This window comes from Oculina patagonica, unplaced genomic scaffold (assembly GCF_052425735.1).
Source record: "Oculina patagonica isolate OP01 unplaced genomic scaffold, crgOcupat unplaced2, whole genome shotgun sequence".
Classification (NCBI taxonomy): domain Eukaryota; kingdom Metazoa; phylum Cnidaria; class Anthozoa; order Scleractinia; family Oculinidae; genus Oculina; species Oculina patagonica.
Window position 1 is genome coordinate 250,977 of NW_027558036.1, and position 25,498 is coordinate 276,474.

General features: G+C 38.0%; 2 protein-coding genes across 2 annotated transcripts in view; both read left to right on the top strand.

Annotated features, from left to right (window-relative positions):
• LOC144640205 (uncharacterized) overlaps positions 1-25,498 on the top strand; it is a 274,821-nt gene that overhangs the window by 21,440 nt on the left and 227,883 nt on the right. The gene's annotated exons all lie outside the window — the stretch shown is intronic.
• LOC144640183 (uncharacterized) lies at positions 52-25,379 on the top strand. The gene is made up of 9 exons (XM_078499394.1): positions 52-230; positions 3,227-3,460; positions 4,341-4,470; positions 5,187-5,258; positions 13,009-13,080; positions 13,524-13,595; positions 13,799-13,870; positions 21,783-21,858; positions 25,371-25,379. Exons 1-9 carry the CDS (start codon positions 155-157, stop codon positions 25,377-25,379), a joined length of 813 nt encoding a protein of 270 aa, XP_078355520.1. The 5' UTR covers positions 52-154.

Genomic DNA, 25,498 nt, shown 5'->3' on the forward strand with positions numbered 1-25,498 from the left:
CCATCTAGCGGACTTTTATTACAGTAATTATAAACTTTGGTTAATACAAGACTGGCTGTCTATACATGATGGTAATACAACACACCAGAATACGTTATTGGGCAGTTTTACCGGAACAAAGCAATCATTCACAGTGCAGTCAAGTGGCCGTTTTATGATGATCCAGTTGGAAAGGGATGGCTGGTCTCGCACTATCTTCAAAGCCTCTTACAATTACAGTACAACAAAAGGTAAGCAGTTTTTATCGTCGTACAGAGGGTTTATTTCAGAGGTTGAAACTGTTACATTCCGACACTTATCAATTTAACCGTCAGACGGACGTTTGAACATCTTTGAGAGAAGCTTTAGTTGACGAACCTTATATTTTACACAGTTACTTTTTTATCCTTTAACAAACGCTCTGCACAAGGATCGGTAGAAAAGACGGAAATTTCTAAGAATAAGCGAGGTAAAGTTGGAGACAATTTGGATAGTATAATGTGATAGGGAGGGAGAATAAATTATTTTTTGTTACTTTTAACTTTATTTATTTCCTGTTATCTTCATTGAAGTCATCGGCTTCTTAGTAAAATTCTGCTACTTTACTAATGCAAATGCTGTAATCTGATTGGCTCGGCTACTGTACAGTACAGGGGCGGATCCAGGGGGAGTGTATTGTGTGGCTAGCCACTCTCGATCCAGCAAAAACTAAAATAAATACAATGAAAAGGAAGTAAGGACAATGACACTTAGTAACGTGTAAAATTGTTGATATTGTTAGCTCAGACAAAGTTAAAATATTTGCTAACATCCACTTCTTCCATAACAAGCCTGGGGCTAAAATAAAATAATAAACAAATATTTGTAAACAGCCACCCCCTTCGAAAAATCCTGATCCGCCCCTGTACTATCAGCCATTGGTATGCAGTGGCTGAAAGTCGTCAAGAGAATGGCGACATTTTCTTGTTTCTCGTAAGTTTTGATAGAACGTCTAAAAATAGAATTGGTAAAGACTACAAGAAGGAAATTTACAGTCAAAACGTCAACATTTACCAAAGAAACGGATTAGTTTCAAACCACAATTCAGTCCGCGAACGATTTCATTAAAGCGTGAAGTTCAATGTTACTTCATATGTAGAAAAATAACTGCATGTGTCATTAGAAATTGTTATCTGAAGGGAAATGAGTTAGAAACAATTAGGTTATTCTCTCTTAATTCTATTTAAACAATAGAGTGTTTTTGTCGAGGAACTATAGCTATCGGCTGATAGTTGCCCCGAGGAAATTTCATGTTCTTAAAACAAATATTAACCTGAGAAGCGAAGCTTCGAGGGCTAATATGCTAGTTTTAAGAAAATTAAATTTCCAAGGGGAAACTACATGTATCACGCCGATAGTTCCGAGACTGAAACACTCTATCGTTTTTATTGTTCACCACTAAATTTTCTTCCGCGCACCCATTCAAAAACGAGCATCGTGCATTATTTTTTAATTTTCAGGATAAAAACTTCAATTGAAAGCCGAAATTTAACAAACGAAACAAAACCAGACAAGAAACCCACGAAATGCAGTGAATTTGGTTGGGTAGTTTGTTTGTAGGCACGCTTGTTTAAAAAAAAACTTTCACGGGCGGGCACTATGAAGCAGTAGTGGCGCAGTGGCGAGAATGCTTGCCTCCAACCGATATCTCCTGGGTTCGATTCCCAGACGCGGCGTCATATGTGTGTTGAGTTTGTTGTTGGTTCTCGTCATTGCTTCCCGTTATCCTGATTCTGGAAGCCGGTGCACCAAGAGTGCTTAGAGGAGTGCAAGAAAACGAAGAAAAGCACCCGTTCGAAGGTGGGACACACCTTTCTATTGTATGACGAAAAGAGTCCAGAAACATTTCACGATCCGTTGTAGATCATGGAGAGAGCAGTAACCATATGGGTTTCTCGTCCTGTCTGGCAATACCCGAACGGAGAATGTTTCGGCCTCATTTAGGACGCGGATCGCGTAGACGCCGTTGGTATAGGAAGGACGAAGAAAAAATACAAGATAACATGTTTGTTGTTACGATCCCATACAAATATTTTGTAATATTAAACATAAACGTTAAACATTATTATGCTTTAAACGGCAGAGGAAGTCGAGCGACACCTTTCCTTCTGGGTAGAAGAAGGAGAAGGCTGGTTCAGAGATATCTACAATATGAAAATCAGTAGAACAGAAACTGTCTATCTAGGATACTATCAAAAAGACGATGTACTGGAGTACGGATGGTTTAAGAGAGGTGTTAAAAAAGCCATTTATATCTGAACTCACAAAACTTTCCTAAATGCGGACAGAGGCAGATATTAATTACCGCCCGTATGTAACAGCGTTCTGGAAAGCGGACCGAATCGAATTCAGCGGTGAACTGAGTCGAACTAAAAAAATCAGACCGGCTTGATAGATTTGCTCTGCAGGTAGGGTTTAAAATCAGCCCTAGCAAGACAGAAGGTTTGCTTGTGAACATTACAGCACCATTGCCAATCAAGATTGGACAGCTGCACCTTGCGATGACTAAATTCTTCATCTATTTGGAAATTACAGTCTGCAGTAGAGAGGGAACCGACCTGGAAAAGCGACTGATGATTAGTAAAGCTGAGGAACGGAGCCTCCACAAAATTGCGACCTTTGTGGAGGAGCTTTAATAATAATAATAATAATAATAATAATAATAATAATAATAATAATAATAATAATAACGGCTTTATTGGAAGAGCTTCCACAGAGTGGCTCTTCGTCTTCCAAATAAACTAAATTTACAAAGAGTTATTCAAATATATAAAAGATTATTATTTACAATATTTACAATAAAAAATAAAAACTATGAAATCTGAAACTTCTCATAAAATTACACGAATACTATAAAAATGGATCACTAAAAAGTCATTCGATTTGTAAAAAGAAAAAAATAAAACTGAGGGAAAAATTAACCTATGCGAGTCAAGCCCAAGGCACAAGCATAAATATCTACCAAGCTTGTGAACTCTCCGCGCTACCGTCTTTGGATCTGATTGTTGAAAAACGATTATGTACGATCTAAAAAAGCTTAAGGTTAAAAAGAAAACCATCGCCATATTTAACAAATAAATATCCCGCCTGAGCTCTCGGTACAAGATTATAAATGTTTCTCCGCGAGGGAAGGAGGGCTACATTCCTATACCTTTGATATCTGTTTAATGGTCTTTCGTTTCTTTCATATGTCACGATTTACTTGCAGAAATACCAAAAATAATTGTTCCATCGCCAGTTGTGAGGACAGTACCAGGTCATTTCGTGTGGTGTTCTGCTGAGGGGTTTCCACCCATTAACATGACGTTGCTTCGGAACTCTACATCTTTGGCTAATGGAATTGGAATGGTAAGGAAAAAAGCAGACAAGAAAGACAACTACACCTGTTTTGCTAGGAATGAGGCTGGCACTGACTCTAAAGAGTTCCCAGTAACATTTGTGGGTGAGTCTCTCCCTTTGCTTAGAAGTCATACCTAAAATTTACAGACGTGAGCTCCTTCCTTTGATGATACAAATTTATAAATAGTGTGCTATTGTGCACTGTACGGTAGGGTGCGGTTAGTGTGATGCAGTGTAGTGTGTTGATCGGTGTGATGCGGTGTGCTGTAGAGTGCTGCACGTGTGCGGTGAGATGCGGTACGGTGTGGTGTGGTGTGGTGCAGTTTGGGGTAGTGTGGCTCGGTGTGGTGTGGTGTGCTTCGGTGTGGTGTGATGTGATGTGGTATGGTTTTTTGTGTTGCGGGATGGTGCGGTGCGTTGCGGTGCGGTGTGTCATGAGTTGTGGTGCGGTGCGGTACGGTGAGTGTCGTGCATGTGGAATGGTGTGCTATGGTTGTTGTGGTTTGGTGTGCTGCGGAACCTTGTGGCGCAGTGTGGTGTGGTGAGGTGTGTTGTGGTGTGGTGTACTGTGCAGCGCAACGGGCGTGGTGAGGTGCGGCAGGTAAAGGCGTAGTGGAGTGTGGTGCGGTGTGGAATTGTTTGCCGCGGTACGGTGCAGTGTGGTGAGTGTGTGCGTGTGGGGTTGGGTGCGATGTCGTTCAATATGGTTCGGCTCGGCCGTTTGTGGTTTAGCGTGTTGTAACGCAGTGTGGTGTGGTGTGCGGTAGTTTCTATGAAGGAATTTAAAAATATGCCAAGTGTGCACAATGGCTATAATGTTGTAATGCACGCGACTGAAACAAACTGATATATTTTTGTTACACAGGCTCAATATCATTTTAACATTGCCTTGTTTTTTTAGGCGATAGTAACCCTCATTATTTTTAAGCAGAGAATCCACTTTAATCCGAATGCTAGCGCCGTTATATATGGATGTTTTTCAGGTTGCGAGAATGCTTGCTCTGGCGATGGCAGCGTTGATGAAAAAGACCAAGTTAACAATGACTTTAGTTGCACGAATATCGGCTCAACGATTGACCTATTCAATTGCCTTCCGACAACAGCGACAAAGTTGTAAGATTTTGCTATTCTTTATAATATGTTTTCCTCTGTTTCGGTGTCTGTCTGTTTGTCTCTGTTTGTTTCTGCCTACAAAAACTTCTTTTAAAGCCAGTTTATACGAGCAATTTTTATGTGACAAAATTATTTGCTCGTGTAGACGAGGAAAGTTGGCCAATTTTTATGTGACAAATATATTTGCTGAGAAGCTGGCGTGTTAGCTTTTATGTGACAAACAAAAGCAGTCACATACGAAAAATTGCTCAGGGTAGACGACTCGTCACATAAAATGTGGCAAATATTGCGTTAGCACATATTTGGTGAAAACTAACCGCAAGAAAACCGGAGTGAAAGCTAACCGCAAGCAAACCGGAGTTAAAGCTACGGCAAGCAAACCGGAGTGAGCTAATCGCAAGCAAACCGGAGTGAAAGCTAACCTCAAGCCAACCGGAGAGTAAGTTTGAGTCCCGAGCTCGAGACCTGAGCTCGAGTCCTGAGCTCGAGTTCTGGCTCGGTATTTAGGCATCGTCTTTTATTAGAAATTTATACGAACTTACACTAAGGTTTCTGAAAAGAAGGGGGCCATTATATGACTCAAAGGGGGAAATGAATTTTAAAGAACGGTCGATTATTAATGGCAATACGGTTAAAATGGTGTAGGATTGTAAATGTGAACTTAACGTAGGATACTAAATTAAATCTCTCTTATGCTCATTTTCAAATGGAAACAGGTCCTTACAAAGGAATAAGATCAGAAACCTTCCCACGGGCGCATTTCGTCATATGGCTGCGCTAAAAGTTCTGTAAGTTTATATAGATTAAGTCATATAAAGAGCGACGTATGGAAAACGCGCAGCGAACGAGTGACGAATTTTTGCAGCGAGGGAATGAAATTAACTTATTTTAATCATACATAACTAGAAATAAACCATTGTAAATCTTTAAGGTGGTAGACTGGAGTTTAACAGGTCCATTTTGGATGGAAATTTCTCCAAATCAAGAAACCTGGCTAAAGTAAAAATATTTCAGGCTAAGTCAATAAAAGTTAAGCTTCAGAAAAATTGATGTCCGAGGTGACAATTTTGACACCTCACCTGAATTTGGGGCTCATAAAAAAGTTTTTTTTCGTTTTACGGCTTCGCAATTATAAGAAAGTCAAAAAGAAATGCAGGAGTCTATTTCCCTATAGAAAAAGAAAAAAAACGTACGGGAGCCCGGAGCGGAATGCTGCTTCTTTCTTCAGATATCGAGTTAAAAAGAAAAAAAAAACACGTGCTAAAGATTTACGTGGCGCTCACATCTCGAAGAAAACTCCTTTCGCCGGCCCCGGGCCCCAGGGGGGGTACTCCGACTTGTAAATGACGGGGATGATCGAATGAAGGCAAAACTCAGGACCCAAAAAAATCCCTAAGTCTTCCGACATTACCCAAAAAAAATCCCTGGCCCAAAAATAACCCCCCAAAAAAATCCCTTGTCAAATTACCCCTAAATTGCCAGGAGGGGCAATAACGCTCGAGTTTGATTATTCATCATACCATAAATACACCAAGGCCACTTTAGTTTGTTTTTAATACCCAAAAAAATCCCCTATTTGAATCAAGTCACCCAAAAAAATACTTGCCAAATCTTCCAACCCAAAAAAATCCCGCAATCGAAAATTTTAAACCCAAAAAAAATCCTTCGATCATCCCCGTCATTTACAAGCCGGAGTACCCCCCCTGGGCCCCGGGCTCCCGTGAAAAGTTTATTTTACACCACAACAACAAACCACGCAAATTTCATCCAGATACGATAAATGTACATCTTTATTCTGAAAATACCTTTTAGTGCGGTCGGTGTAGATCCTTAAATTGTGGTAGTTTCTCGCCGATATCGCATCACAAGATCGTATTTATCGGGCGCCATTTTGAAATCTTCTTAGAAAACCGCTGTTCGAAGTGTTTGTGGCAACACATGACCGATTATAGCGCGAAGAATGCCGAACATCTACGATCTTCTTTGTCCCTTGACGAAGTTTAACATAGCGACGTAAACAATTACGTAATGCATAGCAACGATGTGAAATTGAGACCTCGGCTAATAAGCACAGCGGAAGATAGGAATCTCATGCTGTGCGGCAAATTCTTGCGGTGTTGTATAAATGTTATGTCACGAGTCCCAGAAACGAAATAAACCACGATATAGTTATAAATGGAGCCAAAACACCAAGGAACCACACAAAGGACATAAGTTAAGTTTATTTCTGCCATCAACTTTTAATTCAAGACGCGTAAATTGCTTTGAACGACTGATTTCGGCTTATAGTTGATATTTCACAACGATCGATAGTGTAACACAATGCCGCTTTGTAAATCACGTTCGTGCGATATAATCATCGTCATTTAGCTTCTTTTGTAGAATATATTGCAGACTCTTTCACAGGAAAGGTACAGCAGACCTGAACTTGCGTCTTCCAAGTTGTAGCAAAGCTTTTCAACGGCACAACCAGACTCAAATCAACTTTTGGTATGTGTCACACAATAAATTCGATATGGCGGCGCAAAGTGCCGGCCTAGCGACCGACTTTAAGCTTTAATTATTCCACACATAGCCAGAATGGAGCGCTTATCTCTTGGGATTGTAAATAAATCTATGTTATCTTTCAAATCTTTGAATGTGGCTGCCCCTCGAACGTCGCACTTGATTCGTCCAAGAGGAGTTTCGACAAACAAAAATAAACACCGTTGTTATTCGCAGGAACCACTTTATTCCCGAGATAACAACTTAGTACGCCTAACCAAGGCGGATAGCTCGAGGATTACACGGATTTAACTTCAACTACACGAATCACACTTGTGATACGAAAACATGGCGACTAGCAAGAAAGGCGCGGCTACTTAGCAACATAGGCGGTCACCAAGGCGAATTGGTGACCTCCGCTGACCTTACTACTGTGGAGCTGTATCAAGAAGCTGTAGTAACATTGAATGTTTTGATATGTTTAATTTTCGAGCCAAACTCCATTCTACCACCTTAAGCGATATTTCAATTTATAATCAGTCATAAAAGGCAGCGCGAACAAAACAAAGCTGCAAAATGCACATTGATTTTCTTTACATAACATTGTAAAACGGCTAAAAATCGAAACTTAACAGAAAAAAATAGAAGATTTATTTAAATAAACACACTGATGCATAACAAGGAAACTTCGCAACAAAGGAAATCAAATAAATACGCTGGCGACTACTTTTGAACAAAACTATGATAGCACAAGGTCAAGGAGCCATTACGACCTAATTCAGAAACATTAAAATATGCAATTTATCTTACCATGGTGCTCGAATATCCTTTGAAAGCCTGCAGATGTGTTGTAAGTTCCGAAGAACTAAAAATGAACGAGGGAACTTAAAATATCAGTGAAATCTACACAAATTAACTAACCAAAATGTCACAAAGAATACCAAGTATCTGAATATGCCTGCAAAATGTCTACAATTTATTGCAATAAATCATCTAATTATTTTACTAGCTCCGTGAGCGGTCAAGATGAAACGAATCCCGTGTTCTGATTGGGTCCCCGAGCGGTCAAGATGGAGCCATCTTGACCGCTCGGGATCGCCCGCTGTGTTCCCGCAAGCGAAAAAACTTTTCAGTTCCGTCGTCGCTACTTCAAAAAGCTTTTCAGTCGTAAATGTGAGCAATGAAAGTATTTTCCGAAACAACACAAGTATTCTCTGTCTGTTTCTAGCGAAATGGAGTCCGATAACAAAGAAATAGGTATTGAAGTGAAATAATGAGAACAAACAAATTAATCAACAAATGCTAACGAGTTTCGTGAACTTTATTTGCCACAACAACCACCTAATACAAAAATTAAAACGCAAAGCGACTTGAAGACATGTTATCGGTTTTTTTCGGCGGAAAAGGGAGAGAAGTCAGTGACATACCTGAAGAAAAAAGACTTCGGCAAACTAGTCGTTTGTGTAAAATCTTCAAAATGGAAGAAAGCGGACGGCACGGCGAACCAGGCACTGAAAGCTTTTAAAACATCTTTTCACCGAAGCCTCTAACGATCACATCGAATAAGGTCGGCTCGAACATTTATATCAACGATGTAGGAAAGTTCAAGCTATTCCCGTGAAGTGGTAAGTCTCAAACGCTTTCAACAATCACAATTTCAATATTCAGCTCGTGTCAGGGCAGGTTTGCACCACAAAAGCGCCATAAGGGAGCAAATACTCTGCAAAACGTCCAATAATCAAAAGCTGGCGGCCAGATGGAATGGACATTCTTGTTTTAAGGCTTCAAATTCAACGTTGATTCGCAATTTTATCATTTTGACGGTTAAAAAGAGTTGAATTTCGTTATGTCGCGTCGTTTTACTTCAACTCGATTCAATCAAGAATTTGACAGTCACTCGTTAAACTTTTAAACCAATGAAATGATTTTGGCGTGCGCCATTGTGCATGCAACTGGCTTCCTTTTCAGTACTCGAAAAAAGTCAAATAATAAATCCTTTATTGACCAAGCTTGGTCGGTCAAGATGGCAGGATATTGGCCTTGTTCTTTTTTTGCGTGTTTATGGACCTCGACTTCGTCTTGGTCCATAAACACGCAAAAAAAGAACTTGGCCAATATCCTGCCATCTTGACCTCACGCTTGGTCAATAACCCATATGTAAAGTGTTCACATTTTCTTTGTAACATAACTATTGTGCATGTTTTATGCTTTAAAAAGCATGCACAATAGTTATGTACTTTAAGCACTTATTTTTTTCGCTTTTTGTAGAGGTTATTTGAATTTATGAGCTATGATTTCTGCACATTTTTGTTTTTACATGTTGATTTTACAAAGAAAATGTGAACACTTTACGAGAATATAACACAACTGAAATCGTGACAGGGTAAGTGGGAGGTACTCAAACCCAACGTTATCTTGATTGTATGTATTTTGTAGTTGTATTTTAAACTAATAAATAAAGTTAAAGCTGAGTTGAAGTTGTGACAAGAACAAAGCACGCGAACAACAATGTGGCTTGATAAGGGGGGGGGGGGGTGGGGTAGGGGGCAGCAATGTGGCAGGTTAAGCAAGATTTTAAGTAATGCACGAAAAATACCTCACTTATTCCTCCCAGTAATGTTGGAATAAAATAAAAATATTGTAAGATTTTTCCTTACTGGCTGGATCGGACAAGATTAAGGCAAGGGTATATCATGAGATGGCAGCAAGACCGACACAACCAACGCTAAAAACTTAAGGGAAGTCGCTACGCAGACTTGACCGAACCACAAGGAGCTTACAAAGTTCATGATGTATACCTAAATGTCATTGCCCTTCACCAATGGAGGGAGGGTGGGTAAAACTAGATTATTATAATTTTAACTCTTTCGTGCAAAAGCTGCCAGAACAATACCCTGGGATATTGTTCTACTGCTTTTACAGCAGGACAATGCCTCAAAGTTCAGCCAAAAGATAAAGTTGTATTATAAACGAATCAAAGTGGCTATGAGCCGCTGAACTCTGAAAGTGACTATGAAACGAGAATATAAAACCGAGAACTTTGAAACATAAAGTTTGCCTAGAACAAGTCAAGTTTTGAACCGATAAGTTCAATCCCGGTATCTTAAAAACTATCTTTGTACTGATACGTATAACATCAACTTTTGTAACGGAAGCTCCAGCTTATTTTCCACACTTTTGCATTCGAGGTAAACTTCGACTACCAGCCTAATATATTTAAACTGTCATTAACTTAATTCAACCCGAAATCAAATCACTTTAACCCTATTCGGACCGGGCTTTTTAGGACCTTCTCTGACCGGGGGGGGGGGCTTCGGAAGCCCCCCCGAAGTAACTTCCAGAATATTTAAGCAATCACAATGAAACTTATAGGATATATAGTATGTCTAAAAATCTTTCTTTTGGTATACGTCACGTAGAGTGATGACGTCACATCACGTGACAATTACATCATGACGTCAAAACAGCCGCCATCTTGGATCCGCCATCTTGGATTTCGAACTTATTCCAAAATGCCAGAAAACCAACCAAAATTAGTGCAAAGTACTTAAAATCAATAAAAATGTGTATTAAAACCATAAAAATGTAAAAATAATTCCATTAAAATTTATTTTTTATTAATAGAAACACGAAAATTACAAATTTGGAAAAACATGCCTGTCAAAATGCCGTTGCCATGGTGATGTCAAGTTCCTGACACATCATCCAACCATACCAAATTATTGCCAGAGAAATTTTAGAAAAAGTCAGAAAGTTTGCCAGCGTTTGGTTGAATATTAAAGAAGTTATAAGAGTTCAAAGTCAGCGCGGGCCTCAAAAGCCCCCTCCCCCCCCCCCCCCCCGGGTCTGAATAGGGTTAACACTCCTGCGAAAGTTTGCCACGACTTCGGTACTGGCAGAACTCACTTAAGCCTGCTATGGTGCTGTTCGTAACTGATTACCACCAAACAATTATGTTGTCGCGATGTAGTGTGATGGATGAGCTTCTGGACTTGTAATTCAAAATAGAAAGGGAAGTTGTGGGTTCGCATCGTTATCGGGAAACTTTTTTCTCCTTCATTTTTTTGTCCTCTTCTCTCTTTCTTTTTCTGTTTGTTTCGCTACGAATATACCATTTATTGTACCGTTGTCTGCATTTTAGAAACCATTTACTGAGACGCAAGCATTACCGAAGTCGTTGTTTGATCTTTTCGAATTTTGGACGATACAATCTTATCAATATTCTTGACATGAAGAACTTTACGTTTACTTTTTATTTACGTCACGTGACTCAGAAACGAATGTTACCGGTTGGGGACTTCGGACATAGGGTACAGAAAGTAAAGTTCAATTGGTCATTTCTGTGTGTAGTTCTCTTAGTTTCTAAGAGTTCTTCAAGAAATATAATTGTATTCATGTACTCGTTGAATGAGAATCGCTTAAGTAAACGAATAGGTCGCGTGTCATAATAAATAATTTAATACCTTCTAATGCAAAATAAAAAGAAAACAAGTGGCAGCTTACAAGGCAGACATACAGTGCTATTATGCAGTTCGACAGTTAAACAATATTTGTTTAAATTTTTGCGGCATAACCTTACCCCATTTCAAAAACGTATTAAGTGACGTCACAGGCAAAGGTTGGACCAATAAAAATTATATATGTTTGATTTCCTATTAAACTAGTGAAACAGAGGTCAGGTTAATTTTGAAGACTGACTAATGCTGTGTTCACACTAGGCCAAAAAAAAAGTAGTGTGATCGCGATGAAAACATGTTTCGCTATGAAAAGTGTTCACATCAGACTGCACATTGCGCGAAACATGATCGAAACATGTTAATTCTGAGCATGATTAAACAACAACACGAGGTAGTTTCAATCATGATCAGACGAAACGCGTTAGACAGAATGACGGACATGCGGAGAGGAGGCAAACCGATTAGTTGATTTTTTTTGCCTTAAGTTGATTTTCTATTGCCTTTGAGTTAATTTGCCATAACGCAGATATTCTCTTTTGCAATAACGCAGATTTTCCTTTGTCGTCAATCAGTGATTTTATGTTGCCGTGCGTTGAGTTGCCTTTGCTGTGAATTAGTTTTCGTTTGTTGTGATGTGATTTTCTTTTGCCGTGAGTTGATTTGCTTTTCTTACAGTGAGTAATTCTCTTTTGCCGTGAGTTGATTTTCTCTTACTGTAAGCTGAGTTTGTTTTACCCTGAGATGATTTTCTTTCGTCATAAGTTGATTTTCTTCATTTGCCGTAAATTGATTCTCTTTTGCGTTGAGTAAATTTTCTTTTGCCGAAATTTTATTTCTTTTTGGAGCGGGTTTATTGTCTTTTGCTCGGTTCATGAGCTGATTTTTTGGCGTGAGTTTTATATATATAAGTTTATTTTCTTTTGCCGTGATTGATTTTCTTTTGCGGTGAGTTAATATTCTTTTACCATGAATTGAATACCTTTTTTTCCGTTAGTCGGTATTCAATTTATTCTATGGGCCACCGTACTTTAAATATTTTGTACGCTTAGTTACCACAGTAAATATATTATTGTAAATTCCTGTAAATAATGAATAAATGGGAAGCTCCAATTTTAGGCTTGATTAAATCTGTACCGATTTAAATTTTTTTGCGAGTTGTTTTCTTTTGCCGTAAATCAATTTTGTTCTGCTTTAAGATAATTGTCCCGTGAGCAAATTTTGCTGTGCTGTAAGACAATACCATAATTTTTATGTCGCTTAAAAACCAGAATGGAAAGTTAACACTATTAAAGTTAACACGTAAATTCTACAATAATAAAAATATAATTAAGTGGGGTGCTTCGCTATTGGGCTTGCATTATTCTAAATACTACTACTTACGCTATTCGAAATACTTGAAATAATGGAAATACTGCGCAAAAATTAATTTAACTTAATTAACTATAACGTTCATGATTTAATTAGTCCTGAATCCGAATCTTATGTACTTTAGTGACATAAGATAAGGCATCCGCTACAATAAGTTTATTTTAGAAGATGTATTTTTGCTGCGACTCATTCCGAATTATTCATTGTTTTTTTCTCTATTTTTTAACAGAGATCTACAGCTGAATGAAATCAGTAGTATATCTTTAGACGCCTTTGCTGACGTGAAGGGACTTAATACGCTGTATGTTAATTTATAAATGTAACTACATCAATCGCAAGTCCCTAATGTCGCCTTTCACCAAGATTAACGCTTAAAGTTTAGCCTTCATAAACGCTTTAAGTTTTGTCCCCCAAGCAAATTATGCTAAGTAATTGGTTGCATTTGCCATTTAGATACAACAAAATCAAGAAATTTGTACGCCCTTTTTAACTACATCCTTACTCCCTGATTCGTGAAGGAATCCACAGTATCACAATAAAACAAATACGGTAAACAGGAACAAAGGTTGCTTTTCCTGGAATGACCAAGAGTATTAAGTAATTTTAAATAACTCAGTTTTCTTTCACTTTCTTATTATTAGGTCTGGATAAGGCAGGTGTTATTAATATAAGTGAACGTGGACAATTAACAAAAAGAATAACATCTGGATGATTTTGTTGTTCGTATTTTGTTTTTTCTCCTAGAAACTTACAAAACAACCGTATTCAGAATTTAACAGCAGATATTTTCTCACCTCTCCTGGCCTTGCAAATGCTGTAAGTACGTCAAAATTAACAATCGCTTTTAACGAAGAAGCCAGCCAACTTCAAAGAAGTCAGCCAATTTTGATAACTCAGTTTTCTTTCACTTTCTTATTTATTAGGACTAGGATTAGGCAGGGATCAGTAAGTAAACGTGGAAATAAACAGAAATAACATCTGGATGGTTTTTGATTGTTTGAATGTTTGTTTTCTCCTAGAAACGTAAAAGACAATCAAATTCAGAATTTAACAGCCGAAATTTTCTCTTCTCTCATGGCTTTGCGAGTGCTGTAAGTACATCAAAAATCGTTTTGAACGTAGAAGCCAGCCAATTTCAAATTATTGATTTTCTTTTCCTGTAAATAAAAAGTTTAATAGTTCCTCCCCGAATTATTGCACATTGATTAAAATAAATCGGATCAAGGTGTAATGATTTGCACGGTAATTTGTTAAAAAGCCTGAGATGATAACGTTTAATTACCATCCAAAGCTTTACGTGAAAGTGCTAAAATTGGGTATCTTCAGAAGCTTACAATGTATCTTGGTATGTCGGATGCACAGATACAATTAGCGCGAACATCCTTAATATGTTGTTAGTCAATTGTGATTTTGTGCTTTTAATGTAATGTATAAAAATGAAAAGAAAAAGATGCACGCACCGTTAAATATCAGTGACAAGTCGCATTTCACATCTGCCGAATTTAATACCCGAATTTGAAGAGTCGCAGTTAATTCATGAGCGAGTTTCATTCTCGTTACCATAGTCCTTTTCGCGTCTCTTAGCCGGTGGGTCTTGGCACGAGTAACGAAGGGCTCTGAAGACAAAGGGAATTCAAATAGTTTCAAAGTTTTTGATTGGCTGTTTAAAAACAAGTCTTGAACAGAAGTCAAAATGTTCGCGCCCATTGCGTACACGAAATTATAAACAGCCGTATTTTCGAAATGGAAGACATGAAGAATTTCGGAGAATATTCTCCCAAACTAATAGCGTTCAACCTGTTACTACTTTCTCCATCCTGGAGTCTCGTTTTTTTTTTTTCAAAACCCAAGCCCTTGATGCAGAATGGAAAAGCGCGTTTTAAACATGTGATTTGAGTAAAACAAGAGCTGCACATCGCACCCGATTCCGCCATTTTGTTTCTGCCGATCTGCTCATAGCATTTAGGAAAAAATGAAGAATTGTGAGTTAAACATAATTTAAATCATTTTGTTTAATTTATGCATTCGATTCGACACATGTCAAGTTCGTCGTATAAAGCGACTGTCGAACCTCTGTCAAATATTCGACTTGCCCAGTCGACGATGCAACAGAAGTTGCATTTAATCGATTGAAACGTCGAAATTTGCAACATTTAATTCCTGAATTAGATTCGGCAAACGCGAAATTCGACGTATAAACCGAGCCTAAACTCAGGCGGACTACTGCCTCGTCCCCAGGCGTCCTTCTCCTTGGTCGTGCACGGTTCGCTGGGCGTTGTGGGACTGATGTGCACGGTTCGCTTGGCGTTGTGGGACTAATGCGGACGGGAAAAAGGACACAACCTAGCCATCAACCCTCGCGCTACCTGCTTTCCCGCCTTACCTTAACCATCCGGCCGATCAGCGCCTGGGGACGAGGCAGGGCGGGATATATACTCGCTGTTACGTGACAAGCATCACGTCAATATGTTTTTGACAACTTTGATTCAGAATTAGCTTTCTTCATATTCAACATGGGTCAACATGAACAGTTCGTTTGCTCAGTTGTAACTGAGAATCCTAATTTTTTCGCGGAAAGGTCTGTACAAAAATATTACTCACACATGTGTGAGTGTGGTAAAGTGGTAAAGGGTTTTATTATGATCGATGACAGGTCCTTTTTCCGTAAATTGTGTAATTTTTTTGTCGTTAAACGTGATTTGGTTACACTGTTGTGAACTGTGAAACGACTTTTCTATGAGAATTGCGAAATGACCGTTGTTAATTCTCGTTAACTGTGACTGTAAATCGTGTTTTTTTTTTCTTTCCAGAAATTCCCCAGTAAACGTTTGAAAACAGGACTACGTGTGGTAAAGTGCCTGACTAGGGACTGATCGCCTGGCATAAATTTTAATCGAACTTTATCGAACTTACCTGCCATACGGAGGTAGATCCCGCAATATGAGCGGCGGGCAAAACTGAGTTTTCCCACGTCATCGCTACAAACATGAAGTGACACTTCACTGTCGACTTAATAAAGTATATTTCGATTTCCCATTGTTTTTCTCCACCAAGGCTCGAAAGTCGTGTATTTTTCCGAAGTTAATAAAAATAAAGCCCAACACAAACCTATTTCCTGCCATCTTGGAACTAATCTCACTGATACTGAGTTTCATTTGAAGAATTGCATCCAAAAACGTTAAAAAACTTGTTTGGTAAGCGCGTCGTCGGCTACCCGGTAGCTCAATTTTGCCGTCACTGATTTTTTATTTTGTAATTTTTGTTTGTGTTTTGGACTTCAAATGTGAAATTTGCCATTCGATCTGTAAGGTATGTGTTCACCTGACGGGGGTTCCTCCAACTTAAGGACGACAGAAGTGAACATCAACAAAAGAGATTGTTGCAAACTGACGAGAAGTGGCTAGTATCTCGACTGAAAAGAATGGCGAGGCTTTCTTTACAGTCTTTAGCATAAATCAATTGTCAATTTTCAGCCGCTGCTCGTCCACTTGAAATCACGAAAATGCCCATCCCCGGAGATATCAATCTACAAATAAACGACTTATAACGATGTAAAAATTCGGCGTGACTAAAAAAAAAGCAGTTACAATAACTCTATATGGCAAGCAGGACAACAGAAAAAGAAATGAAGTGAAAATAAATGCATTTTTTCTTGGAATATAAAACTAATTTCTACTGAAAGATCTACAATTATAAAGTCACCTACTACGATTAGGTAGCCAATGTCAGTATCAGTCAAAACCAGTTGAATCCAGTTTTGGGGAAAAATTTTGGCAGAAAAAACTGGCCCTAATCAGAAACTCTTAAGGTAGGAGAATAAAATATAGACCTAAAAAAGCGGCTGTTTTGTATCAAAACACATTAATACAAAATATTAATGTAAATGCTGTTTTGAGACGTATTAAGAAATACCTATCGAGGGATTCTTTAATTACTTTGGTTCATGCTTTTATAACCAGCCGTCTTGACTATTGTAATGGTTTATTGTTTGGCTTACCAAAGGCGCAGATTGCTAAATTACAACGTGTACAAAATGCAGCAGCAAGACTTATTCTTGGCATCGGAAAGTTTTCTCACATTACACCGGCGCTTTACGAGCTGCACTGGCTGCCGGTTTCTTTGCGTATTGATTATAAGATTTTACTTTTGACTTTTAAATGTATTTATGGCCTGGCGCCAACTTATCTTAGCGATCTAATTAGGATAAAATCGAATTCATTATACAATCTTAGGTCTACTGGCATGCCCTTATTGGACCATCCCAAGGGAAAGATGCTGTCAACATTGGGAAATAGATCATTTTCAGTGGCAGCTCCGAAACTTTGGAATGTTCTACCTGTGGAGCTTCGTCAAGCGACATCACTTGACTGTTTCAAATCTCAACTTAAAACTTATCTTTTTAAGAAGTATTTTTATAATCTATAACTTTATTTTTATTTTCATAAGATGTAAAGCGCTATTGATCAGAACATGAAAATATGCGCTATATAAATTAGCAAATTATTATTATTATTATTATTAAAAAATAAAATTTATGGCGTACTATCAAGGGACCAGTGATCAACAGTGTTTAACTGTTTTGTAACAGTGCTAATCAGTTACAACTCCAAAATATTGCACCTGTTTCTGATGAAGTAGCACTGAAGTGTTTATAATCTAGAAACTAAGAAAACCACCAAAATATTGGCACATTAAATCTCAGAATCAAGCACTGTTAACAGATCTTCACATGAGGGTTTCTAAACTCTTTGAGTAGCCATTTTTTCAACTTACAGGACTACAAATTCTGAAATCATTAAGCCTTTTTGCAAATGGATTACATCCTTTACAAGGATAATGGCAAGGCTGTTCTTATTTTAAAAATTGGATTTACACACGGGCATTATCCAATTAAGATGGAAAATATGTTGTTTTGTATTAGGGACTTAATTAACAAGCCTGAAAATCTAATCCTAAAAATAGAAACCAACAAAACAAAACTTGAAATACAAAATTTAAATTATTATAGTCAACCTTTGTATTAAAATTGAAGTGATATTTATTTTGTACTTTAATTAAACAGTCCCTTAATAAGGGCTTCCTAGTATTTACTGAGAAAGAATCTTTATAAACCTAAACGAAATTAAAAGCTCTTGCCAAATGAAATGAGACAAAAAGGACAAGCAGTTCACAGCAAAATTATTACAATTCTTAAACTGGAGAAGCCTGACTCTATCGATCTAGAACTTTGAAATTCAACAATTGAAAAGTTGATTTAAAAAGTTTAGTTTAGTAAATCTCACTCGAAAAGATTTATCTTTTCCTAAAGTGAGGATTTCAATTGTACTAAGAAATTTACATGCAGGCACAAAAACAAAACAGAAGATATCATCTTTAAAAATAGGTCACCAAGGGTGACATGAGTCTAATGCCGTATGGCAGTGATACAGATTGCGCGGTTTTCGTAAGCCGGTTAAAATTGGTTAGAGGTTTGTGTTCGGGAGTTTAATTTAAAATGCTTATAGCAAGCTAGGGGCATCGTGGATGATTATGGATGAAAACGAAACAGTCATAAATGTTATATGCTTCACAAAATTTAAAGTATGAACAGGAGTTGATGTTACTTCTTCCGTATTGTCCGTAAAAGCAGAAACGATTAAACATTTGGACAAGATTGCGTGACGATTTACAAAAAGCATGTTCATTACAACAAGGGTTGAAGAACTTCACATCGTTTTCTTTCAGATTTTTCACCATTTTGATGATGACTCTTGAAACAGATTTTGCAATAAAAGCACTTGAAATAGTGACTGTTACTCCATTGTACTGTAAGCACTTAGTGACAGATTTTCCTAAAAACGGGTGTAAATGCTCACGTCAATATAATGATGACCTTTTGAACGCTGGAAACTAGGCAATTATTATCGAGCTACCATACACAGGAGCGAAGACTGTTTATCATGATGTACAAATTTCGCGAATCATCACTTCCATATCAATGTAACCATTTTATGATTTTTCTAGCTGTAAGAAGAACTTAAGATCTCTGAGAGTCGTAAAAGCATGAAATTCGATTTCAGTGTATGGCAAAGGCCGGAACAGTGTAATACTGCAAAGCGGCCAAACAAACGCATTTTGATTTAGTCGCGTAACTTGATTTACATTTATCCATGTACATCTTTTATTTTTGAAGGTTTTTGTTTGCACTGTAAAGAAAAAATTGATCAAAATTCGAATGACTTAAATACAAAAACCGAGGTAAAGTTTTCTATTTTTTAAAACAAAATAAATATTTGGTCGCATTGTGTAAATAAACGCGAGTCGCCGTCGAAATATTTTTTCTCAAAGACGTCTTGCTTTTTAAGCAAGACGAAAACACAAGTGCTTAACTGAACTGAAAACGAAGATTTATTTTCACAAAAAGCTTACAAATGTCTTAACTGGAAAATTATTTCGTCCTGTTCAAGTGTTGAATAATCGTGACTTGAGAAAGAACTTTTAATTATGCGTGGGAACACGTGTCGCTGATTGGCTGTTTTTAATTGAAACTAATCGTGCGTGTCCGTACGGAGTCCGTTCTTGCAGCTGATCATTGTTTTCTACATTACAGCGAACGATTATCGATCCCGAACCATTCCCTTGGGATTGCTAACAGCTTTTTTCATATAACAAAGAGTTTAATGCGCATGCGCAAAGCGCACGCAAGCATTAGACTCAAAAATCAAACAAAACAAAGTTTCTACTCTACAGTTTCTACCTGACAAATGCTACAACTGTTTGAAAGGCATCCATATCCAGAATTCATCATGTCCTTTTACTATTCATGACTTCAGAACTACAGCTGCGAATTGAACAATCTTCACAGGAACATCCCAGTAGTACTCTACCCAACGCTAGTTAAAGCGGCGAACATAACAGCGATCAAACTTTTAAATGTGGTGAAGAAGAAAGCGAATTGCTCGTTAAAATGTACTTTGGTCTGGGAGGCAGTTTAACGAACTTCCTCGATGTCGAGTCCAACCATGGATAGTACTATCCATGGTCAACCGACCAGAGCGTCGGAGTCTTCAAATGCAGCATGAATCTCGCCCAGCGATCGCCATTCCAGCAAGTCAGACACGAACAGCATCGCACACGAAATCAAAATCAGTCGCTGCACTTTGTTGAAAAAGACTGTTAACTCAGTGGGACGATATCAGAAACCAGCGATTCGACTTCGAGCCATGTTGAACATTTTCCGCACCTTACTTCATGTAATTTCTCTGTTTTTACCTCGTTAACCACAACCAATCAGAGAGCACAAAACCTAAGTGACGTAGGAAAACTCAGTTTTTCCCCGAAGCCGGGCTCTGATTGGCTAATTTAAATTTTGATGGCGCGGACCGTATGGCAGGTATACCTTGGATTGAGTTCGATTGAGTTCGACAATCGAACAAAATCGAACATGCGCAAACACAAAAAGTTGCAAAATGGTCCATTTTCATTAAAAATTGCTATATTAAAGCAACGAAATTAACAAGCATTTTTGGCTGCGGATGGCTAGGATGGAAATGGATTGCAATTGAAAAATTCAGTAAGGCTAAACTTTTCAAAGTTTTCAGTTTCGCGTGTCGTAAAAGATCGATATTTGTGCCGAAATTTGATTATGATTATTTACAAATTAAGGCTGTATCTCCCATTAGATCGATGTTCAAAAATGTTTTTCATGGGTTAAGTCGCTATCACTAATTAATTTCGGAACAGTTTAGTTCAAAAATCTGCAAAATTCTCGTGACGTAGCTCCATTAAAAAGTGTGCTCAAGATCTATCGACGGGAGCAGTTTATAAAACTAACTGCAGAGACTGTGAGAGAGTTTATATAAGACAAACATCACGAGCGTTACAGCAAGGCGCACAAAAGTGTGACCACCTTTAATTAATTCACATTCTTTCGTGCAACAACCATCCAATCAGAAGCCAAGAACAGGTTCCAGTTGACTTCTGATTGGATTAAATCTGCACGGAAGAATGTGAATAAAATAAAAGTGGTCACACTTTTAGGCTCCTTGCTGTAAGATCTAGAACAAGAGAGCACAAAAGAGCTGTTTTTACTGTTGACAAGCTAGAGATCTCTATTGGTGCAAGAACTCTCTGTTGCATGCAAAACAATCGAGAATTCGATTTCGACGACGTTAAGATTATAGCCGTTGTTCTTGTGATCGGACTGTTTTCAAAAGCGTGGCATTCTATTCGAAACCGAATTTGACTACAACAAACACATGAACACTCCAGACATGTACAGAATCCTGTTCTGAATCACTAGTGAGTTATCGCCTTCTTTAAAAAAAGAAAAAATATTTACATCTGGACGACCTTTTCAATTTGTTCTCAAGAAAGTTATAGCATTTTTAACCGAAAAGCCAGATATTTTTTACAGTTTTAGTCAGTGAGAACAATTTTTTTAGTTTTTATGCATAAAACGTGAAATATTATGTTTATATTTATGTTTTGGGTGAAACGTGATTTAGATCACCCCTTTTACCAACCACTTTTACCACCCTCGTGCGTGTCGCATTGCAAAATACAAGTTTGTCTTGGAAAACATTTAGGCCGTATTTTACTTGTTCTTTTTAACTTGATCAATTAAGTAACTCGATCGTTTAGATATTCAACATTTAACTGAATTAATATTTTGCAAATTTGACAACAGCGGCGAACTTTCGTCTTTGCCAGCGCAAGCCTCATTTGCCCAGATTTTTTACTTAATGATAGTATTTGGTAATTTTGACTCATTTGACGTCCAACACACCAAGATGCATTTTTAGCACAAAACTTGGGATGGTTATTATTGAAAGAGTGTTGTTCAATTACAGCAGATTTTATAAAAGTACCATTGCTAGAAAGCAGAACAGCAGCGCTCTCATTAACATGTACAGTTAATCTTCTTTCGTATTGTTGCAAACGAAGTGCTGCTTTGTAAAAACATGTCTCTTTTAATTTTTTTATCGCCCTGTACTGACGATAATTTTTCTCCTTTTATTTCAGGGACTTGTCATTCAATATAATTCCATATCTACCCACAGGGTTATTCACGAAGCAAACGAGCTTGACAGAGTTGTACGTTTGTCAGCATTTTTCGCTCTTTTTGTCGATTTTATTGTAATATGAATTAAAAGGACCAGTGTCACGGCTTGGTTAAGTTTTGCCAAATACTCGCTATGAAACTTAAAATTTTGGCAAAGAATCATACCGCCATCCGTTAAATGGTTTATTTTATGTTTCACTTAATTCTATGGCCATCTTTTCATGTTTAAATTTGGCTTAAATTCATGGCACAATTCCCTTAAGAAAAGCCGTCGACTCAAATTCAATCAGTGACAAAATGTTGGCGCAGTTGCTGTTTTTCTTACTTGTATCATATAAAGTTAAGTAATTTCCCCTCTCCCCCTTTGCAATGTTGCGTAGCATGCAAAAAAATAGTGCCTGCAATTGCTGCTTACTTTTGCTCATGAAACGCACTGCACGGGGACCTTAGGCAAATTGTACTATCCAACATTGAAACGGGGGGAAGGGGTGGATGGGCCAACGACTTTTGTCAATGATTGTAGGCAGCTTTTGTACGCGCGCTTTTTGTAGGTTCTTGGCATTAAAAAAATAAAAATCTTCTGGTAGGAAGATTTTTCAAGGAATTAAATTTGGAGCTAATCCTTGTTGTTTTTGTCTTATGATATATTAGGCGTCTTTTTTTTCCAGAAAACATGTCAGAGTTTGTTATTTGGGCGATCAGTGTTTATCATGTCAGCTTAAAAACTTTTTAAAAGTGTTCTAAAAATGTAAAATGATCTTATTAACACGTTTAAGAAACTAAATATTTGGCAAACGTTCTCTTGCCTTCGTCAGACGTAGTTTGAAACAGTGTCACTGCATGCATAATCGGGTCTTATTTGCTGCTAGTCTCCAATGATGCAGACAAAGGTAACTAAACATTTGTAAATGTAAATGTTTAGAAGCGAGAGAATAAAGTAAGCACTTGCAAACCTACGGCACAAAATAGAATCATGTAAAATAGAATCATTCTGTAAATGTTCGTTTACGGAGTTTTGGTGTCGAATGGAATGCAAATCCTCTAGAAATAGGCGTTCTAGTCATTCAGGTTTCTTTCTAGAATTTCAACCTAGTCTTGGTTAATGTCGTAATCTGTTGCTCCCTCAGAGATTGGCCAAAAGTCATGTCAAGAAAAAGAAAACTAAACAATAAAAAGATTAATGGATATAGGCAAAGCAAGCCAATAGCACTGAGCTTAACATTGGCGACAAATTATTAATTAATGAAATCCAAGACCAACTGGAGGAAGGAATCGTGGATAGAGTTAATGATTAGCCTCAGGAAGAAAGGGAGTTTGGACCTTCATTACAACTAGGGTCATACAGGGATATTTTTGTGATGCGTGTTTAGCAGATTTGATTTTCCGTGAAACTTGCTTATTTTCGTCATTCGGGAAAATGAAATTTTAATATCCGTTATCCGTTATTTATTTTTATTTTTTTACCCGTGAACCGTGCCAGAGACCGCCCCTGTAAGACCCTCTATGAAGCAGCAGAAGTAAAAAAAGCAGAAATCACAAATATACGAATCATCTTCGACGCATCAGCTAAGGAATATCAGACTAAATCTTCCTTAAACGATTGTAGATTGAAAACTAGGCCTCCACTATAAAACATGCTCTGGATTGTGCTGGTTCAAAACCTTTTCAAAGCTAGCTGTTGCGCTTTGTGGCGATTTTTAGCAGTCAGTCTTGCAGGTACACACAGGTTTTAGGCTTTGATATTTACTTGTCCGTTGTTCGGTTCAACACAGCCACTGTTTCTTCTTGGAGCTCTAAAGAACGGCTAGAAAACTTGAAAGCCAAATATCACGAAGATTTTGAGGATCGTTAGTGGAAGAATTACCACTGCCCAGGGGCAAAATTTATAATTTAAAAAGGTTACAGTCTTAGTATATTGAGAAGCAGAGTTTAAACTACATACATGCCACTATTAAGTGGTGGTGGCTAACGCTGAATTGAGAGACGAAGGGAAAATATATGACAAGGAAAATTTGTGCATGAAAGCCAAAGAAGCAAATTTTTCCGAGACTTTCTTGGAGAAAGCAGAAAGATAACATGGTCGTGATCTTTACCAAAGGTTCTGTGGAAACTAGTAAGAGAGAAATTCTGACTAGTTAGGGAATAGTATTTGACCCTCTTGGAGTGGCAAGTCCCACAGTCTGAGTAAGGGGGCAGTGGGGCCTTTGCTTCTTAGAAATGGCGAGTTCCACAGCCTGGGTAAGACGATCTATACTACAAATCGACTCGCAGCAACACCTACCATGGGATTCAGTGTTAGAAAAAGAGAAACTGGTAAAACATTGTTGCAAGTTCAAGGAATACCTTATTTATAAAGTAAGAATTTCCTGCAGTCTAGCTACAGCCAAAGGCGGTCAATTTTGTTTTTGTTTTCATGCCTTCGGTGATGCTAGTGGCACAGTAACTGCGACGGCAGTATACGGATTATTCTTTAAGAGTCGGGCGTAAACCAGCATCTTTACCCCGAGCCATTTACCTCAAACTGGTACCAAATTTAACCAAATTTAACGGATAAGCAGTTTCTCAGTATCCGCACATTTTGCATCGCAAAGGAGCAAAGTCCAAAAAGACCAACGCTTATAACGGTAGAAATTTTTCAGGTACAGCAAACAGGTCGAGTACGGTGATGATCCCAACTTCATTTTGACGGTATTTTGCTAAAACACGCAATCAGTAACTATACAAGAAAATTTTCATATACATCAGATTTTTGACAGTTCGAACCATATTTCAGCTTCCATGCAGTTAATATACAACAGATTTAACAGCACGATTCACTTTAACCCTAAACAATACAAACATGTTCAAAGATAGGAGTCCTTTCATCACTCGCGTTTCCTTCACAAGAGAGACTGGATACACAGGCATCCCAGCGAAAATAACAACACTTACTCTTGGGGATGTGGGTAGGGATAACTATACAGGAGGCTATTACGAAAAGGGGATGTCTTTGTCAGACTGGAGGTACATGTATATCACTCTGTATGTCAGCCTGCCTGTTTTTCTGTCCAACTCCCTGCCTGATGCATGCATGCCTGCCTGCATGCCTGCCTGTCTTTCTGTCTGTCTGCCTGTTTGTCCGACTGTCTGTGTGTGTGTGTGTCTGTCAGTCAAAATGATGCTGAATTGCAGAAAACTTCTTAAAAGTGGCTCATAACAAATAATTTAAGTTTTAACTGTCGTGGGCCTCATAATGATTACAATTGGTGACAATTATTATCATTGTTGGCTTGATGCAAATAGGACAATATATCACTGTATATAATTTGCTTATCCAGCTTACGTTCGATTACTGTGATAAAATACGGATTAATTTAAGGGCAAACGATCGTAAAGTTTTGAAAGTAACAGCCATTGTTACTGTCACATTTAACAGCGTTTTCCTTTCATTACTTCTGGTGGGTAGCTTCGTTCGAGGGGTCGATACTTTTAATCATCTTAAAGGTGTGGCATATAAGGGTCGATCTGTCTTACTGTAATCGTACTATATGTGATTTTGTTTTTTGCAGGGACCTTAGGCACAATAAAATAGAAGTGCTGCCTGAAGGAATATTTGAGAACCTATCAAGTCTACTTTTTTTGTAAGTACACGCATCTGACAAGTATTTAATTAAGGTGGCTATCAACGGTTTCCAGC

Bases quoted from the DNA above. Each gene is read 5' to 3' on its own strand.
- LOC144640183 (XM_078499394.1), top strand. From the start codon at position 155: ATGATGATCCAGTTGGAAAGGGATGGCTGGTCTCGCACTATCTTCAAA. The intron at 13,596-13,798 runs GTAAGTACGTCA...GTTTTCTCCTAG, and splicing joins CTCCTGGCCTTGCAAATGCT to AAACGTAAAAGACAATCAAA. The intron at 13,871-21,782 runs GTAAGTACATCA...CTTTTATTTCAG, and splicing joins CTCATGGCTTTGCGAGTGCT to GGACTTGTCATTCAATATAA.